General features: G+C 40.2%; 1 protein-coding gene across 2 annotated transcripts in view; it reads left to right on the forward strand.

Annotated features, from left to right (window-relative positions):
* kat6a (K(lysine) acetyltransferase 6A) overlaps nucleotides 1-21,271 on the forward strand; it is a 32,093-nt gene extending 10,822 nt beyond the window's left edge. For both annotated transcript variants that reach the window (XM_052596857.1, XM_052596867.1), the window contains exons 3-17: nucleotides 2,884-2,992; nucleotides 3,761-3,876; nucleotides 4,640-4,721; nucleotides 4,901-5,015; nucleotides 5,111-5,466; nucleotides 6,159-6,274; nucleotides 9,138-9,253; nucleotides 9,565-9,706; nucleotides 12,755-12,916; nucleotides 13,311-13,404; nucleotides 13,549-13,780; nucleotides 14,100-14,283; nucleotides 14,391-15,071; nucleotides 15,433-15,691; nucleotides 15,798-21,271. In XM_052596857.1, the coding sequence (XP_052452817.1) occupies nucleotides 2,884-2,992; nucleotides 3,761-3,876; nucleotides 4,640-4,721; nucleotides 4,901-5,015; nucleotides 5,111-5,466; nucleotides 6,159-6,274; nucleotides 9,138-9,253; nucleotides 9,565-9,706; nucleotides 12,755-12,916; nucleotides 13,311-13,404; nucleotides 13,549-13,780; nucleotides 14,100-14,283; nucleotides 14,391-15,071; nucleotides 15,433-15,691; nucleotides 15,798-19,045 (6,012 nt within the window). In that variant the 3' untranslated portion in view covers nucleotides 19,046-21,271. The remainder of the gene's footprint in view (nucleotides 1-2,883; nucleotides 2,993-3,760; nucleotides 3,877-4,639; nucleotides 4,722-4,900; nucleotides 5,016-5,110; nucleotides 5,467-6,158; nucleotides 6,275-9,137; nucleotides 9,254-9,564; nucleotides 9,707-12,754; nucleotides 12,917-13,310; nucleotides 13,405-13,548; nucleotides 13,781-14,099; nucleotides 14,284-14,390; nucleotides 15,072-15,432; nucleotides 15,692-15,797) is intronic.
* Nucleotides 21,272-22,736: the final 1,465 nt, after the last annotated feature.

Here is a 22,736-nt window from a genome sequence, read left to right on the forward strand (position 1 = left end):
ATTCTTTATACTTATTTACAATTATGCTTAAAGTTTTTCTACAAGTAATATAATTATGAAAAACAGTAAACAAGTTTCACCCAAATTTAATTTGTCTTTTAATTAATGAAATGTAAACATTTACATTTTAAACATGGAAAAAGGAAAAAAAATTGTGAATTATTTCTTTAAAAATTATTTATTTTCCACAGTAGTAGCAGTATCACATACATTCTACTAAATAATAGTAATATCTAGCACAAAGCCCTTATGTAAAAATGAACTTTTATTTTGACGGGCTACTTTTATTTTGACACTGGTTTACTCAGATGAATAGGTAAAATATTGTGAAGTGACTCAGAACAGTTCTGGTGATTTGAGTTTATGTATTTATGCCCTCATTGAGACGGCAGATGCTGAAATTACTGCAACCGTCACGCGCTTCAGTCTATGTAGTAAACAAACCCGCACGTCTCTGCATTTCATTAATTCACACAGAGACGCGCAGAACATCTCAACCAACTTTTGCGGCTTAACATTTAAAGATAATGGTCCATACGGAGATTTGATTTGATTAATTTATGCTAACTTTGACAAATTCCATGACTGTCCATATCAAAATGTAAGTTTCATTTTCATGACTGGATTTTGAGATTCCGTCCTCGTTTTCTGCTTCGCTGAAATCATAGCGCTGAACCGAGTTTGAATGGGACCTCGGTACAACCGGTGCTTAAAGAAACCTGGTACCGTCACATTTAAACTTTTTTAGTTCCGACTTGGTACCGAAGTACCGGGTCTTTTGACAACACTAGCAGGAGTGGCAGAGAAGGCTCTGTTTTCATGATCGGGAGGTTACCGCTCAGTAATGTATATGCATGGACAAGGAGTGAATAAAGATTTTCAATTTCCTGAAGTGTTTAACAACCTAATGTTATGTTTATGTTCAGCTGTACTGGGAAAGGGCCCCTTTAGCTGTTATGTTGTATTTAATTTATTTTTCAACAGTTTTTTTTTCTTCAGTCATCTAATCATTAGAACACCACAAATATGTTGCATGTAAAAAATCTTTGTTTCAGCCAGTTGAAGGGTGGGTACAGTGTTTACACATGATCAAGACAGTTCCACCTCTGCCGCCTCTTGAGCGAGTAAAAACCCTGTAAACTGCAAAATCTTTCTAGCTCATCCTCTCTCTGTTGGCTGATCAGATGAAATCATCAGATAAGATGCTAGAGGTAAAAAGATTTCAATCCCTGATTTGTGAAGTCTTAGTTCTGCCACGACACAAAGAGAGAAGAGACATTAAATGGCCTCTTATGGTTGAAGTATACAACAGTATTCTGTTTAACCTAGTTCTGATTGGATCTCTTGGCTAGGAGAAGTGTCTGTAAGGGTTTGGTTTTCTTCCTTAAGAGTCCCACCCTTGAGTATGTATGTGTGTGTGGACCTGAGTCAGAGGAAAATTAACCCAATAAATCACACTGTCCTCTCTCCTCCCTGCCTGGATCTGCTCTCTTACACACATACACATACATCCAAACCTTAGAAACAACCTCATATCTGCACTGACCTTTTTTGTTCCAGCCTAAATATGCCATTTCTTAATACTTTCTGCGTCCAGTCATGAACGCCATATGCACACTTCCAGTCTAATACCCACACGCCTGTTGGATTGATACAATCACGTTCGAAACCATAGTAGCAATTTTCATGTTTGTACTGTTGCTTTGGCTGTAATGTTATACAACATCTGTATAGCTGAACTTTTTCCACACATCTGTCTCCTTGCATTCACATGTATCTGTTTGTTTGTGCGCTGTGTGTGTGGTGTTTGATGCATGCTGCATCGTGGGTGGGTCTCTCTTGGACACACACTGAAAGATTAATGGTGTTCCAGAAGCAAATGTCAGATGGTGTGGCTTAGAATAAGCATCAACACATGCTTTTGTGCCCACACCCTGACAATAAACCCACCTCTAGTCCCACACATTCACTGTGATCATGCCCAGTGTAGCCTCTTTGATCATCAAAACTTTGAGCCACAATAGTTGTATCACTAAGAATCTTTTTAGGGCTTTTTGAAGGCACTCATTGACTGACCTCAGAGAGCTTTGCAAATGCCTTAAAATTGCCATTGAGTGAGACCAATTTTGGGTGTACAATTTATGTTTAACAAATGTTGAAAGCTCTTGTTTTTTACACAAGGAATTTTAAGTGTTTTGAGTGTGAATTTCCTCTGTAACATTTATACACTGCCGGTCATAGGTTTGGAATAGAGATTTTTTAATGTTTTTAAAAGAAGATTATGATCAACAAAGCTGTATTTATTTGATAACTGATAATAATTAATAATTGATAATTTGAGAGGGAAAAAAAGGTTTGAGCATCAAATCGGCATATCAGATTGATTTTAAGGATCATGAGACCTTGAAGATTCAGCTTTGCATTAAAGGAATACATTCCATTTTAAAATGTGTTGTTAGAAAAGAGTTTTTTGATTGTAAATTGTAATAATATTTCTTTTTACTGTGTTTTTGATCAAATAAACACCGCCTTGGTGAGCATAGCAGACTTCATTTAAAAACATTTGAAAAATCATCATTATCCCAATCATTTGATTTGACTGGTGGTTTTTGCTGATTTTTAAAAATCAATTTTACTAAACCAGAATGAAAGTCAGTCTATTTGCTTCAAGCTTTGCTAAATCTGTCAGTGTGGAAAATGTATTAGTAGTGTCCTTAGCTCAGAGCTCAAGGAAACAGGTCTTGATATGGTTCATAAAGGGCAATTCATTCATCCAACCTGCTCATTTACACAGTATCCAGTCCTCTATTGTTTCACTGTATCATTTAGTATTTTGTCCAATAATTGTAATTTGCTCTTTTTCCTCTGTTTTTCCTCTCTCAGCCTGTGGCAGAGCCCATACCCATCTGTAGTTTCTGTTTGGGGACCAAGGAACAGAACCGTGACAAGAAGCCCGAAGAACTCATCTCTTGTGCAGACTGTGGAAACAGCGGTAAGGAAGTGTTCAAAGTTCATTCGACTTTGAGTATTTTTATAACTCATGTATTCAATTAAAAGTGTACTATAAGTGTTCTGCTGAAATGTATACTACACAAGTCAAGCCTGTTGGCCAAATTCATGTTCTCTGCCTGCCCATAAAGTCGTGAAATGTCTTAAACTGTGGTAATGCTGCACATTCTGCAGTCACAGAGTAGTTTGCAAACTGTGTGTACCGTACATTTATGCCAAGAGTTGCAAATGATCAATTATTAATTAATTAAGCCTCTATATCCATTATGCATAAAAATCTTTCTGGTTAGGTGGCTTAAGTACATTATTGTCAGACCAAGTTTTTGCTTTAAATCTTGAAATTATACCATCCAATTAAAATAAAAAAACAACTGCTCATGCTACACGTATGTAGCACTACTTAGAAATGAAAAAATAAATTTCCCGTTGTTCCGTGCTTGTATCAAACCGTGACCCCAAAACCGAGGTACGTACCAAACCGTGTATACCATAACACCCATAATTGGAAATGCATGAATTATTGTGGGTTTGTTCTGTATGGGCATGAAGTGTTAAACTGTGTAGGTCTTAAATGTTCGAAAAAGTCTTAAATTAGATTTTAAAAGCTCTGCAGATACACTGGAACTAACTGGTTTTGGAAGATAAGATTAGAAAAGTTGTTTTATTACAGAGTGGAATAGCACTGTCTATCTTTTCATCAGGATGAGGCTTTATTCAAGTTATTTAAGGCTGTCTCATTCTGTCTTCTCAGGGCACCCATCCTGTCTGAAGTTCTCTCCAGAGCTCACAGCACGGGTCAAAGCTCTGTGGTGGCAGTGTATCGAGTGCAAAACCTGCAGCAGCTGCCAGGACCAAGGAAAAAATGCTGTAGGTTTTTTTTTTTTTTTTTTGTGGTCTGTTTTATGTTAATTTAGTCTGTGTCCTCATTTACACTACCATTTAAACATTTGGGGTTGGTAAGAGTTTTTGTAATATTTTTTAAAGAAATCTCTTATGCTTACCAAGTCTGCAAAAATGCAGTTAAAACAGTAATATTGTGAAGTATTCAGTTTAATATGACTGTTGAGTTTAGTTTTAAAATTAATCTTTCTCCTGTGATGGCACGATGATGTGCTTCTTAAGAAACATTTCTTATTATTAATTTTGATAGCAGTTGGTTGTGTGATATATTAATGGAAACTGTGATTATTTGATTTTTGAATAAATATTAAATTCATAACTGCACTTAAAGTAAACTAATTTTGATCAATTTAATGTGTTCTTTCTGAGTAAAAGTATTCATTTCTTTCAAAATATGCTCGCCTTATGCACTTTAGACATGTACTGGTTATGGGACATAATTTTCGGTGTGTAGTAGAATAGTGGTTAAGTGTTGGGACATACTACCATGTCAATATCTCCTGATACCCCATATGTATAGTTTAGATTTTTTATTTTTATTTTACTTAATGCATTTCTTGGTTTATGTAAACATTTCTGTATTACTTTCTTTTTTATAGCCTTGTGTTCATTATCACTTCTCTTCAATAGAAGAACTCTAAAAAGAGCAGTCACTATCTCCTCTAGTGTTCAAAATACATAATTAGGGTCCTTGACTCTTGTGTTGCCTGCGTGCATTTGTATTTTACAGGACAACATGTTGTTCTGTGACTCCTGTGACCGAGGTTTCCACATGGAGTGTTGTGACCCCCCACTAATGCGAATGCCAAAAGGTAAGTGCCTACACACTCAAATGCATGCCTGTTCTACTTGTTGTTATAGGTTAACAACAAGATTTGTCTTTAGGCACACTCAATTAACTGTATATTTTGTTGATGCATTAATTTACTCAAGAATTAGTTTTCTGTTCAGTTATAGTTATGATGAATGATTCTTGATTGCTGTTTTGCAGGCATGTGGATCTGTCAGATCTGTCGGCCAAGAAAAAAGGGAAGAAAGCTCTTACATGAAAAAGCAGCACAAATCAAGCGGCGATATAATGCACCACTGGGGCGGCCGAAGGGCAGGTATTATAAACCATTTGGTTCTGTATACAGCCACATTTGTAGAATTCTGTAGAAATTTACTCTGTTGAGACTACTTCAAGTTCTCTTGTCCTCAGACCGGGCCGTCCCTTTAAGAAGCTTCGAGGTGGTGGGCGTGGCAGGAGAAGGCGGGGTGCCGGAGGAGTTGATCAGCGCTCACAAGGCTCCTCCTCCCCACACTCTTCCTCCAGTTCCTCATGCGAAGGTTACCCCGGCGACGATCGCATGCTGTTCTCTCTCAGAGAAGATGACCCAGTGCATGGTGGCCTGCGTTTTAACAAGAAAACAAAGGGCCTGATCGACGCCCTCAGCAAGTTCTTTACACCGTCCCCGGATGGGCGGAAAGCCCGCGCTGAAGTGGTGGACTATTCCCAGCAATATCGTATACGCAAGAAGAGCAACCGCAAGGGTGAGCACGATGACAGGACAGGAGGTGAGATGGGTCAAGAGCTAAATCTAAACTGTTAAGCAGCTATTTTGTTTTATACATCTGTATTATGTAATCTATGCTTGGATAAGGATAGTAAATAGACTGAAAAATGGCAATTTCTCTCAATATCACATGTTGTAAGATTAAAATTGAAAGGTATTATTTTGTAGTAATGTTGTGCTGACAGTTTAATGTGACAGGTGATGTAAACTGCTGTTGAGAAAGAAGTCTTTAATGCTCACCAAGTTGCATTTACTTAATCAAAATGCAGTAAAACTGTAATATGAGAGATTATTTTTATTTAAAATAACTGTTTTCCATTTTATTATTTTAAAATGTAATTTAGTCCTGTGATCCAGTGATGATTTTTTTTTTCTTTTTTTTTTCTGATTATAAGTTTTGAATGGTTGTGCTGCTTTATATTTTTGTGGAAACTATGATATTTGTTTTTCGGGATTCTTCAATAAATAGTTCAAAAGAACAGCATTTGTTTGAAATAGAATATATCTTTACTCTCTTTTGAAGACAGAATCATTGAAAACTTGTCACGCTGTGCCTGGGTAAGACACAGTGTAATATGACAAGTAAAGATTAAACATGAATGTGCGGTCTCTTTTATTAGTGTTTTTGCTCTGTACCTACAGTTTTGTACTCCCACTTACTCTTTGGCCATTTGGTATCTTTTTGAATCACAGACAATCAGGAGTGTGGAGACAGCTGGCAGGAGGATGAGGATAAACTGCCAGGACATGAGAACCTTACTGAGAAAGACGTGGAGCTCTTCAGACACATTCAGGAACTGGCACTACAGGTACAGAAAGGGATAGGGGAGACATTAATTTGCTTTTGTTATATGTCCCATCTGAATTTGATTCATAAATAAGCCGCAAAAAATGTCTTTCTCCATTTACTGAGAAACCTGTACCCTAATGTGAGAGACACTTGTATTTCAGTTAAAGGGGGGGTGAACTGCCCATTTTCACTCAATCTCCTGTTAATCTTGAGTACCTATAGAGTAGTACTGCATCCTTCATATCTCCAAAAAGTCTTTAGTTTTATTATATTTATAAGAGAAAAATAGTCTGTGCCGATTTGTTTCGGAAAAACACGAGCCGCTGGAGGCGTGACTTGTGGGCGGAGCTAAAGAATCACAAGCGCGAGTAGGCTTTTGCGTTGAGAGCGTGTAAGCTGTGACATTACCGTGAGGGAAAACCCATAATCCAAAACAAACCATGGCTAACAGTCAGATTCAGCCGTTTATTTATGATCCAGAATCAGATCCAGAGGCTGAAACTGAACGAGAGCAGCAGCAGGAATGACTACAGCAGGACGTCTCTATGTGGTATGTGATGTGTTGATGTGCTTACGCGCCGATAGCTAAGTTAACAACACAGAGATATTTGAAGCAGTTTTACTCACCGCCTGCGGTTCCAACACGCGATCGTGACCCTTTTTCATTGGGATTGCATCATCCTTAAGAAATAAACGATGTGCAAATCCGTCGTCTAACTGGGCCTTGTGAACAAGCATCTTCGAAATGCAGGGAACAAACAAAAACACTTGCACAACTCCGTCGATGCTCTGTAAAAATAAACTCCGTCCACTGGTCCCTTAATGTTTTTTTTTTTTGGTAATCTGTGCAGGGTTGTCTTGCCCTCGCAACCAAAAACACACTTCTTTTGTGACATTTCGCGACACTCTCGCTCTGATCAGTGAATATCTGTGCTCTCAATGCTCTGCTATACAGGAGCGTGCGCTCTTCCGGCAGACGTGCCCTAGGACCCATATAAGGAAATTCCGCTCCATTTAACGTCATACAGACCCATACTTGAAAAAAACTTTCCGCAACTTGTGACAAACCGGAAGCTTTTTGGAACAAAAATACTCCTTCAAACTTACAACTTAATTTTTGAAACTTTGTCCATGTTTAGCATGGGAATCCAACTCTTTAACAGTATAAAAAACACTGAAATAGCATTTTACCCCCCCCCCCCCCCCTTTAAGTTTTTAAAAAACACAGAAATGAAACTGAAAAAGTCACATTTAATAAATGCATTAACAACATAAAAATTCAGTGTTAAACCATTTAAATAAACACATGCTAACATGGAAACTTTCATGGCTGTGAACTAGTGCTGTCAAACAATTAATTGCGATTAATCGCATCCAAAATAAGTTTTTCTTTATGTAATATATATGTGTGTGTGCGGTGTATGTTTATGTATATGTAAATACACACATGCATGTGTATATATACATGTTTGTGTATTTATAAATAAATAATATATATGTACAGTACACACATTATGTAAACAAACTTATTTTGGATGCATTTAATCGTTTGACAGCACTACTATAAACATAATATAAACCAACTGAATCCTTCTGTCGATAAATTGTATGCTTGGAGGTAGGGGTGTCCATTGTTTGTTTGCAGTCACTGATTCTCTTTTGCTATATTAGAAAAGACTTGGAAGCCGTGAAGGCCTTCAACTCTGCAGAATGTAATGTGGGGGATTTGAGAGTTTCCATTATCTTGACAGCTGGTGCCTCTCTCAGTGATACACACACACAAACCCAAATGCACATGTGTAGACTGACTGGCTGATTGGTGTGTGTGTGTGTGTGTGTGTGTGTGTGTGTGTGATTTGAAGCTCTCAGCAGAAGCAGCCACTCTCTGACTGCCTGAGGCCATCAGTCGAAGAAAAACACTCACTAACCCAGAGAGAGACAATCATATTCACATGCAGCATCAGACAGATCCAAAATGCTTTTGTTGAGCTGCCAGAAAGGAAGAATACCATGTTATATTAACTGAGTGTGTGTGCTCTATAACATTTAGAACATGTACACACTGCAAAGTTTAGAGTGATAGCTGCATTTAAATGTGGGATTGAATCACCCTAAATTAATATTCTTTATATGTTAATATAAGAGTCATTCCTGAACTTACGATGGTTTGCAGTTTGGCGATACAATTTTTTTTTAGTAAGCAGAACCAGATGTAGCAAGAACATACAGAAATCTCCTTGGATTTTCGCTGTATGAAAAAGCATTGTTTTTCACAATGTAGATGACTCATTTTCAGTTTGATAAAATCTAAACATTTTAATGTTTAATTTCTACTATAGCATTTCAGACAAATTTTTATTTACTAGTTCAAAAATCTCAAATGAGAAACCATTAATAGCATTATTTTTTAAACAATCTTCATGATTTTGTTTAGGGTTATAATGGCACTAATAATTAAACATTTCCCAGATGTCGTCTCAATTACTGAAGAGAGGACTGCTAATGCTTTTATTAACTGACCGATGGTTCAGCACTTGCCGTTTCACCTCCGCTTTGCGTATGTGCATGAGATGCAGAGCAGAGAAGTGTGTGATCACTACTGAGTGTCAGCAGGCTGGCAAGTGGCAGATGCTCTGAATTTCCACTTGGGCTGCGGATAAGAGCTAATAATAATCCTGTAAGCTTGAGTGTGGAGCTGTATGCTTGTGAGAAACTGTGATTATTATATTTCTTGTGTAAGAGTAAGAGTGACTGTTCTCTTGTGTGTGTCAGGATGCTCTGGGAAAAGGGCATAGTGGCCTAAGAGTCTCTAGATTGTAAATGTCCCTGCTTTATCTTTGCCTTAACACCGTTTTTTTTTTTTTTTACTTCCACTTTTATAGAAAGTCGGGGTGACTGGTCCACCAGACCCCCAAATGCGCTGCCCATCTGTTATAGAGTTTGGGAAGTATGAAATTCAGACGTGGTACTCTTCTCCATACCCACAGGAGTACAGCAGGTAACCAACAGCATGTCTCCTAATCATTCTCCAAATTTTGACATTTGTTGATAAAAAAAAAAAAATGTGGATGAGGCACATTTTATAATTTCCAGTATATATATATATATATATTTAATATTGCAGTACTTGCTCAATTTAATTTGGTAGTTTAACAGTAATGTTATTGTTAAAGGGGCCATGTTTCAAACTAACTGTCGACCATCTTAACCTCTTACTGTTTTTATTGCATTTAAATGCTGTCACAAGAGGGATGTGCTTGAGCACTTTTAGGCTGTGAATTCTGATGTGTGATTGTTTCGTTGCGACAGGCTGCCTAAGCTCTACCTCTGTGAGTTCTGTCTGCGCTACATGAAGAGCCGCAGCATTCTCTACCAGCACATGCGAAAGTGCAACTGGTTTCACCCACCTGCCAATGAGATCTACAGAAAGGACGATGTGTCCGTGTTCGAGGTGAGGAAAAGAAATCTCCGCCCAGAAAAAAATAAACCCCACACAATTACACAAAGACACTCGCATGCACACACACACATCTTTGTTTTTATACACTTGGCAGCAGAGACATATGCTCGCCGACATTCTACTCATGCACACGCAAATGTGTGTTCATACGTGCTGAGCCAACAAAGGAAATTTCATTCACACTGATGTGTGTGCACACTCCCACACTGGCTCAGGCAATAACATCCGCCCACATCCTGCCCTCATAAGGGGTTGTTATGATGCCACACAGCAGGGTGATAAATGTAAAACGGTAAGCTCACATTTTTTCAGAATCACTATGGTGATTTACTACATCCTTTGTGTTTCTATGAAAGAACATAGGTGTAAACATGACATGCAGATCTGAATTGGTGTACTCTAAGCCAATGCTGCCAGACCATATTTTACTGATATTACATAGTCACGTTCACACACTCCATATGATATGATAACCATATGATTTATTGAATTCTCCAGTACAGAAAACAATTTACAGGACCATCCTGCTTACTATCTATATGAACGATTAACCCCTTTCAAGCCAATTTTCCAAGGTTTCTGTGGGTCCCTAAAATTTTTTAAATTCAGCTTGATCCAATTTCATAAGCACTCTTAAGTATACATGTGATTTGGTCTAATATGAAAATTCAAAAGACTTTGATTTTATTAAAAAAGATATGAGTGTTGTATTGGTGGTATTGGCGCAGTGGATAAGACACATGCCTTTGGTGTGAGAGACCTGGGTTCAAATCCACTGTGAGACACCAATGTGTCCCTGAGCAAGACACTTAACCCCTAGTTGCTCCAGAGGCGTGCGACCTCTGACATATATATCAATTGTAAGTCGCTTTGGATAAAAGCGTCAGCTAAATGAATAAATGTAAATGTAATGCTTGAAATAAAAATGGGGTACTGTTGGCTTGCAGTTTCAAAGCACTTCACAAACCAATGAATAGTTTGCATTTATGCCAAGTGATTGCAATGTTTACTTTTTGGTATTTATATAGTGATATGTTATAGGTGGATGTAGGAGTGCATATTTTATCTTTCATCTTTTTGATGGAGCAGCTGTGAGTAGTAAGAGACAAATATATTTGTTTAGTAGACTCTTTATATCCAAATCAACTTGAGGAATTAAGGAATGCAACAATTGATTTGTCTTAGTCAATAACAATAACCATTTCACAAATTTCAAGGTATTTTACATTTCAAGACTCTGTATTTTGGGCTTGTTTGCAATATTGTATATACAAGAATATTTTTCTAGCAATTAGTTCAGTGTAAACCCATGTGGCTTCTCACTGGGCCAACCCATCACAGGAAGGAAAGACTAAGAATGTTATTTAACCCCGTATAAAATTCAGTATCACTCGATTTGCAATTGAATGCCCCAGCATGCTCAGCTTAGTCAAAGAATCTGAAAAACAATGACTTAATTTGATTTTCTTTGGGTTTATTTTGGATGGACATGGTATCAAATTTATTTGTGCAGGTCTTAAAAGGTCTTCAAATTTGATTTCAAAAACTAAACACTGTGGTTTTGGTTCTCATGATCGTGGTCAATTATCGTAACGTAATCCTTGGTTCAAACTATAGTTGTGATGATGTGGAAATTTTCCCACCGGTTAATCAACTTGTGACATCACTGGTAATACCGGTATCACATTGGAGGCGCGGGGCGTTTCCCTCTTTTTCATGCTTTCTTTCGCTTTTAAATAGCTTAAAAGCTATTTTTGAATTAATGGCAGTTCAGCGTCAATTGCTTGAATGCAACAACAAAATACAACGTAAAACTCACTTTAGCCTATTTAATAAACATAGAACTATTATTAACAAAACAAATAAAAATAGGGATAACCATGATATAGGGCATGCTATGCCTAATATAAAATAACAAATAACTTGAATAAAGTTCAAATGGGTATACAAAACTCAAAATGGGCTAAGTATACATGTATAATATATATATATATATATATATATATATATATATATATATATAACCAAAAAAAAAAAAGAAACATAGAATGTTTATTAGCAAAATGATTAAGAAAGCTTGGAGGCACGATATTCTCCTTGATGTCAAATAAAATAAAATAAATGACACAAACTTTAAGTAAAAATCAGCAAACAATGTGGAACCAAATAAATGAGAAACTAATGTTTAAAGAAAAACTTCCAAAACCACCTTAGATAAATGGCAAATGTCAACAGGCTTTTCAAAATCCAAAATATTGCGAAACATGCTTTGCATTTAGTTTAGAACTACTGTCTTTGACAGTATCAAATCCATTCTCACATGAAAAGGCCTGTCTCTTGCGTGATCTTGCATTATTTCCCGTAATAATTCTTGTGTGTTTGGTTGTAGACAATGCAGAGTTGTCTGCAATCCATCATGTATTGTGCACACAACAGCAGCTAGATGGTACCCCAGACAGTCGTGGATGATAAGAACAGCAGCGATTTGAAAATCATGCAGTGTGAACCTGTCATAACTAGTTCTCCAATGTGGTTCCATTCATTGCACAAGTAAACCAAATGTTAAACTCTCCACATTTATCAACAACACTACTTGTGTTGTCAGGTGTTTTACTGCTTGCCTTCCTGTTTAGCCAGTTGGTTTCAGAGGCTCAGTTTTCGGAGCTGCTCCTGGTTTGGTCCTGACTCAGCAGGAGACCTATGGTGGCAACACTACTGAAAGCTGACACTGTTGGCATTCTGCCGATAGCAAAAACAGGAGCCTTGCAATTCACCACAGCCACTATTATTGTGGAGCGAGTTTCATGCCTCATGTCTCTGCTGCACAATTTCTTTCAAAATGTTAAAATAGTATTTAGAAATTAAGAGTCTTACAGGAATTACATTTTGCAAATATGAATAAGGAATTTGAGTTGATTGTAAAGTGTAACAGTATATGAACCCTAGAAATTCACTTTACATTGTCGCTTAATTGCATCATGTCTGGTTAGGACACAATTTGTCAACCAAAGGCTAAAAAAAATTTTTTCTACACTCCAGGTGGATGGAAATGTCAGCACAATATACTGTCAGAATCTGTGCCTGCTGGCCAAGCTCTTTCTGGACCATAAGACGCTGTACTATGATGTGGAGCCCTTCCTCTTCTATGTGCTCACACAGAATGACAGTAAGGGCTGCCATCTCGTAGGATACTTTTCAAAGGTGAGCTAATCATTTCACAAACCTTTTTGATCAACTTTTGAGTTCACTGAAGTTAGATGACAATGTTGAGCAATTTGGGTTTGTTTTTAATGCTATTTTTTTGCACATTTTTACTTATTTTGTGGCTTGCTTAGAGTAGATGGTTTATTTGATCCCTAATGGGTTGATATACTCTTGGAAAAGATGCTTGCCGTTATTATTTTTGCTTATTTTGAGGGAGAATTGAGGATGCTGTTTATGCACTCGGTTTAAATAATTTTAAGAGCCATATTCACAACTGTGTATGTTTCAGCATGTCCTTTTCTTATTCAGAATAATAAGATATTTTGTGGCACATAGAAATGTGTTTGTAAATCTTTTTGTGCTTTTTTTTCACCCCTTTTTTCATCTCCAGGAGAAGCATTGTCAACAAAAGTATAATGTATCCTGCATCATGATTCTTCCACAATATCAGCGCAAGGGCTATGGACGATTCCTTATTGACTTCAGTAAGGACTCTGCATTATCTTTCCTCTGTTCCCTCAGTGTGTGAATTGCATTATTTATTTTTTAGTAAAGAAAATATTTGAGAATGATTTTTCTTCAGATAGTGTCATTAGACAGAGGATAAACTGTTGTGACTCTCTCTGCAGGTTACCTGCTGTCCAAGAGGGAAGGCCAGCCGGGCTCACCAGAGAAGCCATTGTCAGATCTTGGCCGGCTATCCTACATGGCATATTGGCGTAGTGTGGTTCTGGAGTGCTTGCATGAGATCAGAGATCGGCAGCTAACCATCCGCAAACTCAGTAAAGTCACTGGCATTTGCCCTCAAGATATCACAGCCACCCTGCTTAATCTGAATATGCTGGAACAGAGAGGGGACCGGTAAGAAAGATGGCTGATTCTCATTGATTATACATGGTTTTGTGCTAACGTGAAATTAAATAATTTTATTCAGCAAGGATGCATTACATTTATCAAAAGCGACTGTTTGTTATAAAAGAGTCTGATCTCTTTTTACTTTTATATTTTATGATTCTTGAGTACTAAATCAGCACATTAGAAGGATTTCTGAAGGATCATGTGATGCTGAAGTTTAGAGTAATGGCTGCTGAAAGTTTACTATATTCACTGATATATTAAAGTAGAAAACAGATATTTTAATCCTATTACCCAAATTTTTTATTTTCCTTTCTTGTTACAGGGTGATTATCCTGCGAAGAGAGAAGTTGGTGGCTTCACACATGGCCCGGCTGAAGGCAAAACCTCGGCTGCTTGAAGTCGATCCAGACTGCTTGCGCTGGACACCTGTTATTATCACCAACACCGTAGTATCTGAAGGAGAAGAGGATGAGGAAGAGGAAGAAGGAGAGGACGGACCTAAAGATGTAAGCATTCATTCAAGGTTCAGTAGATGAAGAATGTAGCATTTAGTATGTGTACCAGTATATACTGAAACTGAACTTCTGTTCTATGCTTCTTGTCTCTTTTATAGATCAAACCCAGCCACAAGAGCTCCCCACTCTCTTGGCATATGAAAGGTGAAAGGGAAAAGGAGGAAGAGAAAAAGGGCTTCCCAGCATTTCCAAAAAACCAAAGCTCTCCTCCGTCCTCTTCCGTTTGCAACAGTATTCTCAGTCCTGAACATTCTTCCCTTTTTCTTACGGCTAATGGGGAGCGCAGGGGACCTGGACGCCCTCCCAAAAGCTGGTTATGGGGCAAGGTGAAGGATCCACCACGTACAGGACCAGGTCGACCCCGTAAACTAAGGCCCCCAGATGATGACGATGATGATGATGATGATGATGATGAAGAGGAGGAGGAGGATGATAAAAGAACTGGCATTAATAAAGTGACAACCTCACCAATGCTCTTGGCTTCAGAAAATGAGCCTGACTCCACATCAGCCTGTCCCTTGGATGCTTCTAGGTACTCCGCAGTTCCACCATCACGCAACAGAGGACGGCCTCCCCGGAAGAAGCGTGGCCCAAAACGCAGGCTTAGTGAGGAGCCTGAAGATGACCTGCTGTCGTTGCCCCACACCACAAGACTGAGTGAACCCACGCCAGCCTTAAGCAGTGAGAGTAGTGAAGATGATGAGGAAGATGATGAAGAAGAGTTAAGGGCTCGTTCACCACCTGTCCTCACCAAGCCCACATTAGGGCTTAAATGCAAGGTATGTGCTATCTCTCTCTCTCTCTCTCTCTCTCTCTCTCTCTCTCTCTATATATATATATATATACACACGTCATGCAAAAAAAAAAAAAAATTATATACATATATATACATTATATATATATATATATATATATATATATATGTATATATATGTATATAATTTTTTTTTTTTTTTGCATGACGTGTGTATATATATATATATATATATATATATAAATTAATTTACAAAAAAATTACTAGTAAGACTTAGTAGTTTGAGTGTAATACCAAAAGGCTTTTTTCAAATGAAGGCTAGAAAGATCTGGAAATAAAAATGTCGATTATACTAAAGAATTATTTTTGCTTTCCTCCCCTTGTAGCCTCTGAAGTCCTTGCGAAAACGGCGTGTACGTCAACGCAGCCATCCCCACAGCAGTGTAGTTACAGAGACCATCTCAGAGACAACCGAAGTTCTGGATGAGCCATTTGTGGATTCAGATTCTGAAAGGCCCATGCCCAGACTAGAAGAAGAAACTCCATTTGGCAACCCTCTCCGATGCTACCCAGCAGCCCGCAAACACATGAGACTTGCCCCACAAAGCATCAACAGAGGCAGTCTGACTGAATCGGAGGAAGATGGTTAGTATTTCTTTGGTTTTATATGTGCAATCTTTAAAGTTTTGTGTGATGTTAATGTTTACAACAGTGTGCTTTCAAAAATCATGGTTACCTCTTTTCTGTTTAGATCCCACTCCTGTGTTGAAGCCGCTTGCTGTCTTGAGAAGACCTGAAACTTCAGAGGTCACACAGAGAAAAGGGGCAACATCTGAGATGCCTGAGGTTCCAGTAAAAAGGAAGAAAGGCTGGCCTAAGGGCAAGAGTCGAAAACCACTCCACTGGAAGAAGCGTCCAGGCAGGAAGCCTGGTAGTGGAGTCGGCAAGACAAATGACAACAGTCTGGCAGATGCATCCTCAGAGGACCCACCACCCCCAAAGATAAAAATGAAGCCTGGCAGGAAACCTCGCAGCTATTACCTGCAGCGGGCCCAAGAGGAAGCTGCCAGACAGGAATTTGAGAGAAGCAGATTAGCTCAGCAGCTAGACAATTCCACATTGGAGGACAAAACCTGTAAAAGGACGGCCAGAGCCTTAACATCAGAACTCAGCCCTGAGAAACAGAAAGACTCGGAAGAGGAAGATGATTTTTTTCAGGATTTTAGAGAGCCATCCAAACCCAAAAGGCGAGGTCGGCCTCCAAAAAATGGAAACCTCCCTCCCCCTGTACCCAAACCTCCCCCTCTGTCTGAGCCAGAAGAGGAAGATGAGGAGGAAGACAGACCATGGTCAGTTGAGAAGATCAGCCGTCCACCTTCTCGTACCATGTTGCAGTCTTCCAGCACCAGAGTCTCTCAGCCAAGAGCTAACACAGACATGGCAGATGCAGAGGAGGACGAAGAGCGGGATGTTGAAGATTGCGATAATGGGGTTAATCTGAGAACAGCAGCAACACCAGGCTCAGGAAGCCGGCGTAGTGATGACCATGATGCTGATGATGAAGGGGATGGCCGTCTTGAAGAGAAAAGTGACAACAGCAGTAGCACTAAAAGGAGAAAGGGACCGGATTCTGAGGATGATGTGGAGGACCAAGAGGATGAAGAAGAGGAACCATCATCACCTGCTCGCTCTCCCCCTGTGAAAGAAGAACCCCAGAGCAGTGAGGGTTTTTTAGACATACAGGCAAATGTGCCACGGGATTATGTCAGCAAACAGGAAGAAGCTGAGGATGAGGAGGATGATGCAGAGGAAGTGCAGGAGGTAAAGACTAGCTCTGCTGATACGGAAGAACGGCAACGACGAGAGCAGGAGGAATCTGCAGCGGCTGCAGCAGCTGTAGAGACCGTAACCGACATCGCAGTGCCCTCTGAACCACTGGACATACAGCCTTTACACGTAGAGGATAAGACTGTGCTCATGATGGGGGCTGAGCATTCACACCAGCATCCTGACTTCAAAAATGACCTGAGCCACCAGCAACACACGCATCACCACAATAGTGAGCTGGATCTGGAAACAGTGCAGGCTGTCCAGTCACTTACACAAGGAGAAGCCCAGGAGGAGGATTCAGAGTCCCATGGAGCCTACCAGGATTGCGAAGAGACGCTGGCTGCCTGCCGAACCCTCCAAAGTTACAGTCACGGTGAGGGAGAGGAGGAAACACTAGCGCTGGTGGAAGATTGTGGAGCCTCCCAGCACAGTCCCATGCCCAACCCACCAATGCCCACGTTACCGAACCAGTCTGTCCGTTCAATCAACAGTCCTGGAATGACTCCTGGTCCCATGGACCCTGGAACAGGAGTGCCTGGTCCCACAGGAGCTGGAGGGGGAACAGGTATAGGGTATACTCAAATAACCCCTGAGCATCCCAGCTCTCTATCAGCTCCCTCACTGCAAAACATGGAGACCTCTCCCATGATGGATGTGCCGTCTGTTTCTGATCATTCACAACAAGTGGTGGACAGTGGATTTAGTGACCTGGGCAGCATTGAAAGCACTACCGAAAACTATGACAATCCGAGCAGCTATGACTCAACAATGGGTGGTGGAGGTAACGGAGGAGGGAATGGAAGTAATGGAAGTGGCATGTCTGCAGCCGCAGCAGCAGCGGTAGCAGCTTCCTCCTCTTCGTCATCGTCGTCCTCTAGTTCAGCCACATCTTCTTCATCTTCGCAAGGCAACAGCTGCTCCTTCGTCTCAACTCCCGGGCTGACATCCTCTAGCACAGGTGTTGGCTCTCAGATTGCCATGGGTAGCTGTAGCCTTATCCAGCAAGCAGGTCCAGGACCAACCACTGGACCTGGTGCTAACGGCGGCAGCAGCGTCCCACAACCTCCTCCCCCACCTCCTCCCCCTCCAAGCAGCACTCCAAGTTGTGGTATAAAGTCTCCGCAAGGCTGCGTCATCGAAAGGCCGCCAAGTGCCAGCCAGCAGCAACAGAAGAAGGTCTCACAACCGACTCAACAACAGCAAAACCCTCAACCGCAGCCTCCACCCTCTGCTCCACCACCCCCTCCTCCTCAACAACAAGCTCTCTCGCAGTGCAGTATGGGAAATGGTTTTGCTTCCACGCCCATGATCATGGAGATTCCTGAAAGTGCAGGCAGTGGTGGAGGAGGCCGGAGTTTGTATGACCGCATGGGCCAGGACTTTGGCGCTGGTGGCTATGGCCAACACTCTGCTTCTTTCAGTTTAGCCAAACTCCAGCAGCTAACCAACACCATCATGGACCCCCACGCCATGTCTTATTCACATTCAGCAGCAGTCACTTCTTACGCAACGAGTGTTTCACTCTCCAACCCAGGCTTAGCGCAGCTTGCTTCTTCCCCACACCCACCGTTGCCCCAGGCTCAGCCCACTATGACCCCACCTCCCAATTTGAGTTCTGGCTCCATGAATCTTGGTTCCTCCTTGATCCAGTGCAACATGACAGGCGCTAATATTGGACTACCTCCCCCTCCCCATTCACAGCGGTTGCAAGGCCAAATGGCAACGGTCAAAGGCCACATTTCAATTCGGTCCAAAGCCTCTCAAATTCCTACGGGCTCCCCTCACCAGCAGCAATTGTACAGTCGCAGCTCTGGTGGCGTGACCATGCAAGGCTCCCCACGCACTCTAACGGTGCAACGTGGCATGATGACAAACCTCATGCCCACACCTGCTGCCTACAACTCCATGAACATGAATCCACTCAATGCTGCCATGTCAGCTGGCTACCGCATGCCGCAGCCCATGATGAACAGTGGGTACCATAGTAACCCACCCTATATGAACCAGCCGGCCCAGTACCCCATGCAGATGCAAATGGGCATGATGGGAGGGCAGGCTTACCCACAGCAGCCTATGCAGCCCAATCACCATGGCAACATGATGTACACGGGCCCCTCACACCACAGCTACGCTGGCGTCCCCAAACAGTCGCCTTATATGAGCAGATGAGCACCAGAGAATGAGCAGAGAGAGACGTTCCCCACCGGACTCTGCATCTCTGTACTTTTTCCATTTGTATCCACCCTCCAAAGTCTGCGCAAAAAGGCAACAAGATAAGTGAGCTTGGTGGAAGAGGAGGACATAGAGACTGCGACGATTTCTTTTCCTTGCTAAATATGTTGTCGTCAAGCTCTATTCCTTTTAGGTTCATTTCCCAGCTGCCTGAGCTGACGGAGCTGGGGAGATGATGATGATGATGATGGTCTGATCACGGGAGATAATTTTATGAACCTTTATTGTGGCAGGTGTCACACTCCCACAGACCCTGTCTGCCTTGGTTGTACCAACACGGGTTGGTCCACCGAAATGTCTGCCACTCCATCCGTGAGACAGAAAGGGAGAAGCATCAAAGCAGCTAAAGGGGAAGTGGACCTAACTTTTTAAACTGAGAAACAAATACATTTACGTTGTTATTGAACATACATTAAATCATGCACACAATCGTTCAATTGACATAGGAAGCCTTACCTAAATAGAGACAAAATAATTGTAGATGGACTATTTTGTTCTTTTTTTTTATTATAATATTATTATTATTTACTTTATTTTTAATATGTTCTCTTTTTTTTCATTGACTGTTGAAATGCTTGTGTTTCAGTCTGACTTTCTCATGCTTTATGTGTGTGGCTGTTCTGGACAAAGTGATTCACGCTCACTCACTCAAACACTCACTCATGAACACATTCACTCGCACAGAGCTCTGTAGCTACTTGAGAGCTTACATGGAGGCACTTCTAGTTTGGACACACAAGGCGTCCGAGGTAACTGTAAATCTGTCTTCCCAGTATGGAATCGTGAATATCCAAACATAACAGTTGTAAGAGCCCAAATGGATGTTTGATAGTAATGACCATGCATTCATAGACTAAACCTGGACTAAGCAAAAGTCCTTTGAAACTAGTTAATGTAAATATTCTGGTACTGCCTGGTTCACAGCACAGACTCGAAATCAAGTACTCACACTTTCATGAACACTCCACAGATGCCACTAGAGGGCACCGCAGTCAATAGAGGGGAGGTATTTAAATCCATACTACAAAGTGCAGCGTCCACGTAATGTGGTGGGTAAAAAGGGTTTAACCACACAGGAGCACATCTGCAGAGCAGTTAGCACTGCAACTGTGCTCATCCAATGATGCCTAATAAAGTAGGCCTTACTGTGGCACCAGTAAGTAGCGCTGCTCGTCCTCCAGCTGATCATGCGGTAGTGATGTTAGCTGTTAGCCACGAGAGGGAGTTGTACAAATAAGTAGATCTGTGTCTGCAATGCACACATGGACAAATGAACATACCCGGGATAAAGGTTAAAGTGCATGATGTCCTAAGATGGTTACTGTTTTAGGACATTGGGCAGAGAATTTCTTAATGTTCCAGTATTCATTGTCAATATGAGGAATCTTTCTCAAAGACCTGACATTTAATGTATTATTTGTGCGCTTTTGTTTTTCTGAATTTTATCAGACTGGGCAGCTTTCTTTTATGACAAGCTGACTCTTTTTGACTTTAGAAGACTTATTGTAGAGAAAATGTTTTTTCTAAAATATAAAAAAAACGAAATTCTGACATGGATATTGGTACTGTCATTTTTTTCACTTCTGTTTCAGGAAAAAAAAAAAACTGCATATTTTTTAGCTCAACTCTTGGGGTAATATTATTAAGAAATTCAAAACTAAAAAAAAAAAATACAACTCACTTTTAGTGAATTTAAGATGCCTTTAACCTTTCCATTCCATCTCATCTCTAGAGTTTTCTATCTTTGTGTAGTATATTAATGCTATTTTAAATCAAAAGGAAAAAACAGATATCTAAAGGTCACTTAGCGTTATTTTTTTTTTCTTGGTTATTGTGCGTGTATAAGACAACTTCCTTACATCTATGAGGCATGTAAAAATGAGCTCAGTATATTTCTGTCTGTTTATATTGCTTACCTTTTCGTATACTTTGTAATTGTACATGGTGAGTTGTAAGCTGAGAGCCTGGTAGCCCGGAGAAAGAGAGCGAGCCAAGCTGGGGCGCTCGGTGATGGTCGGAAGCGTCCACCTTCCACTCCTCTCTGTTTTGTCCTTGTATGTATTTCCATTTATTCGTTTCTTTCTTTTTTTTCTTAGCAAGTACTTTCAAAGAACTCTGTACATTTTAACATGAAACAAAAATAAATTATGTTGAGCCATTTCACTTGTTATTGCATTTCTTGAAAAATCTCTAAAGTAATGTGTATTTTCAAATAAAAAAAATTCTCTCCTAAAAGTCATTCCACTCTATTATATCAAAGCCAGTGTATGAACAGGACATCTTTTAAACTGAACAGTTTAACTGAAGAGACTTTTCTAGACATCTGATAAACATTTAAATTGTTGTATATGCTAACTAAACTAACTTTCCACTGTTTTCCAACAGTTTTTTACACTTAAAGGTTTGAAGGAGTATTTCTGTTCTAAAAATACTCCTTCCTGTTTGTCACAAGTTTCGGAAAGTTTTTTTCGAGTATGGCTCTGTGTGACGTTAGATGGAGCGGAATTTCCTTATATGGGTCCTGAGGGCACGTTTGCCGGAAGAGCGCGTATAGCAGAGCAGAGAGAGGCTGTGCACAGACAATCACTGATCAGAGCGAAATGTCAAAAAAGGAGTGTGTTTTTGGTTGCCAGGGCAAGACAACCCTCCACAGATTACCAAAGAAAAAACAGCATTAAGGGACCAGTGGATGGAGTTTATTTTTACAGCGCATCAACGGAGTTTGATCGGAGCAAGTGTTTGTGTTTGTTCCCTGCATTTCTAAAATGCTTGTTTTACAAACAAAGCCCAGTTTGACAACGGATTAGCGTATCGTTTATTTCTTATGGAAGATGCAATCCCAACGAAAAAGGGTCACGATCGTGTGTTGGAACCGCAGGCGGTGAGTAAAACTGCTTAAAATATATCTGCCTCCTTGTTAGTGCGTCCGCCTCCCATCGGAGACCCGGGTTCGAGCCCCGCTCGGAGCGAGTCGTTGCTGCTGCTGCTCTCGTTCAGTTTCAGCCTTCACAGCTGTCACAGCTTCCAAACGCTCTCAACGCAAAAGCCTACTGGCGCTTGTGATTCTTTAGCTCCGCCCACACGCCTCCAGGCGCTCGTGTTTTTCCGGGAAAAATCGGTACAGACTATCTTTCTCTTATGAATATAATAAAACGAAATACTTTTTGGAGTTATGAAAGATGCAGTACTACTCTATAGGTACTCAAGATTAACAGGATATTGAGTGAAAATGAGCATTTCACCCCCCCTTTAATTGACCCTGTGAGCTTCCTTTGGATCGTGGCATTTGTTCACATTTTGAAAACGGGCTAATCTTTACAATGCCCCTGATTTAGTCATGGGGGTCTTGTAAATGATCTCTTATTTAAGTTTAATAGCTGAAAAAAGCATTGAAATATGGTACTTATTGTTGTCAAACAGATTTTTAAATTGGAGAATACCTAAACTTTATGTTATTTTAACAAGTGAGCGTAATATCGATAATAGTTGGTGTATAACCTGGAGACACAACTTCAAGTCTTTTGACAAAAAAAAATATATATATATTTTAGCATATAAATTATCTACATAGAGAACAAATACAAAAGGGTTAATATATGTAATTCATTTATATAATATATGGCAAGTG

Source organism: Carassius gibelio, chromosome A5 (genome assembly GCF_023724105.1).
Source record: "Carassius gibelio isolate Cgi1373 ecotype wild population from Czech Republic chromosome A5, carGib1.2-hapl.c, whole genome shotgun sequence".
Lineage (NCBI taxonomy): Eukaryota > Metazoa > Chordata > Actinopteri > Cypriniformes > Cyprinidae > Carassius > Carassius gibelio.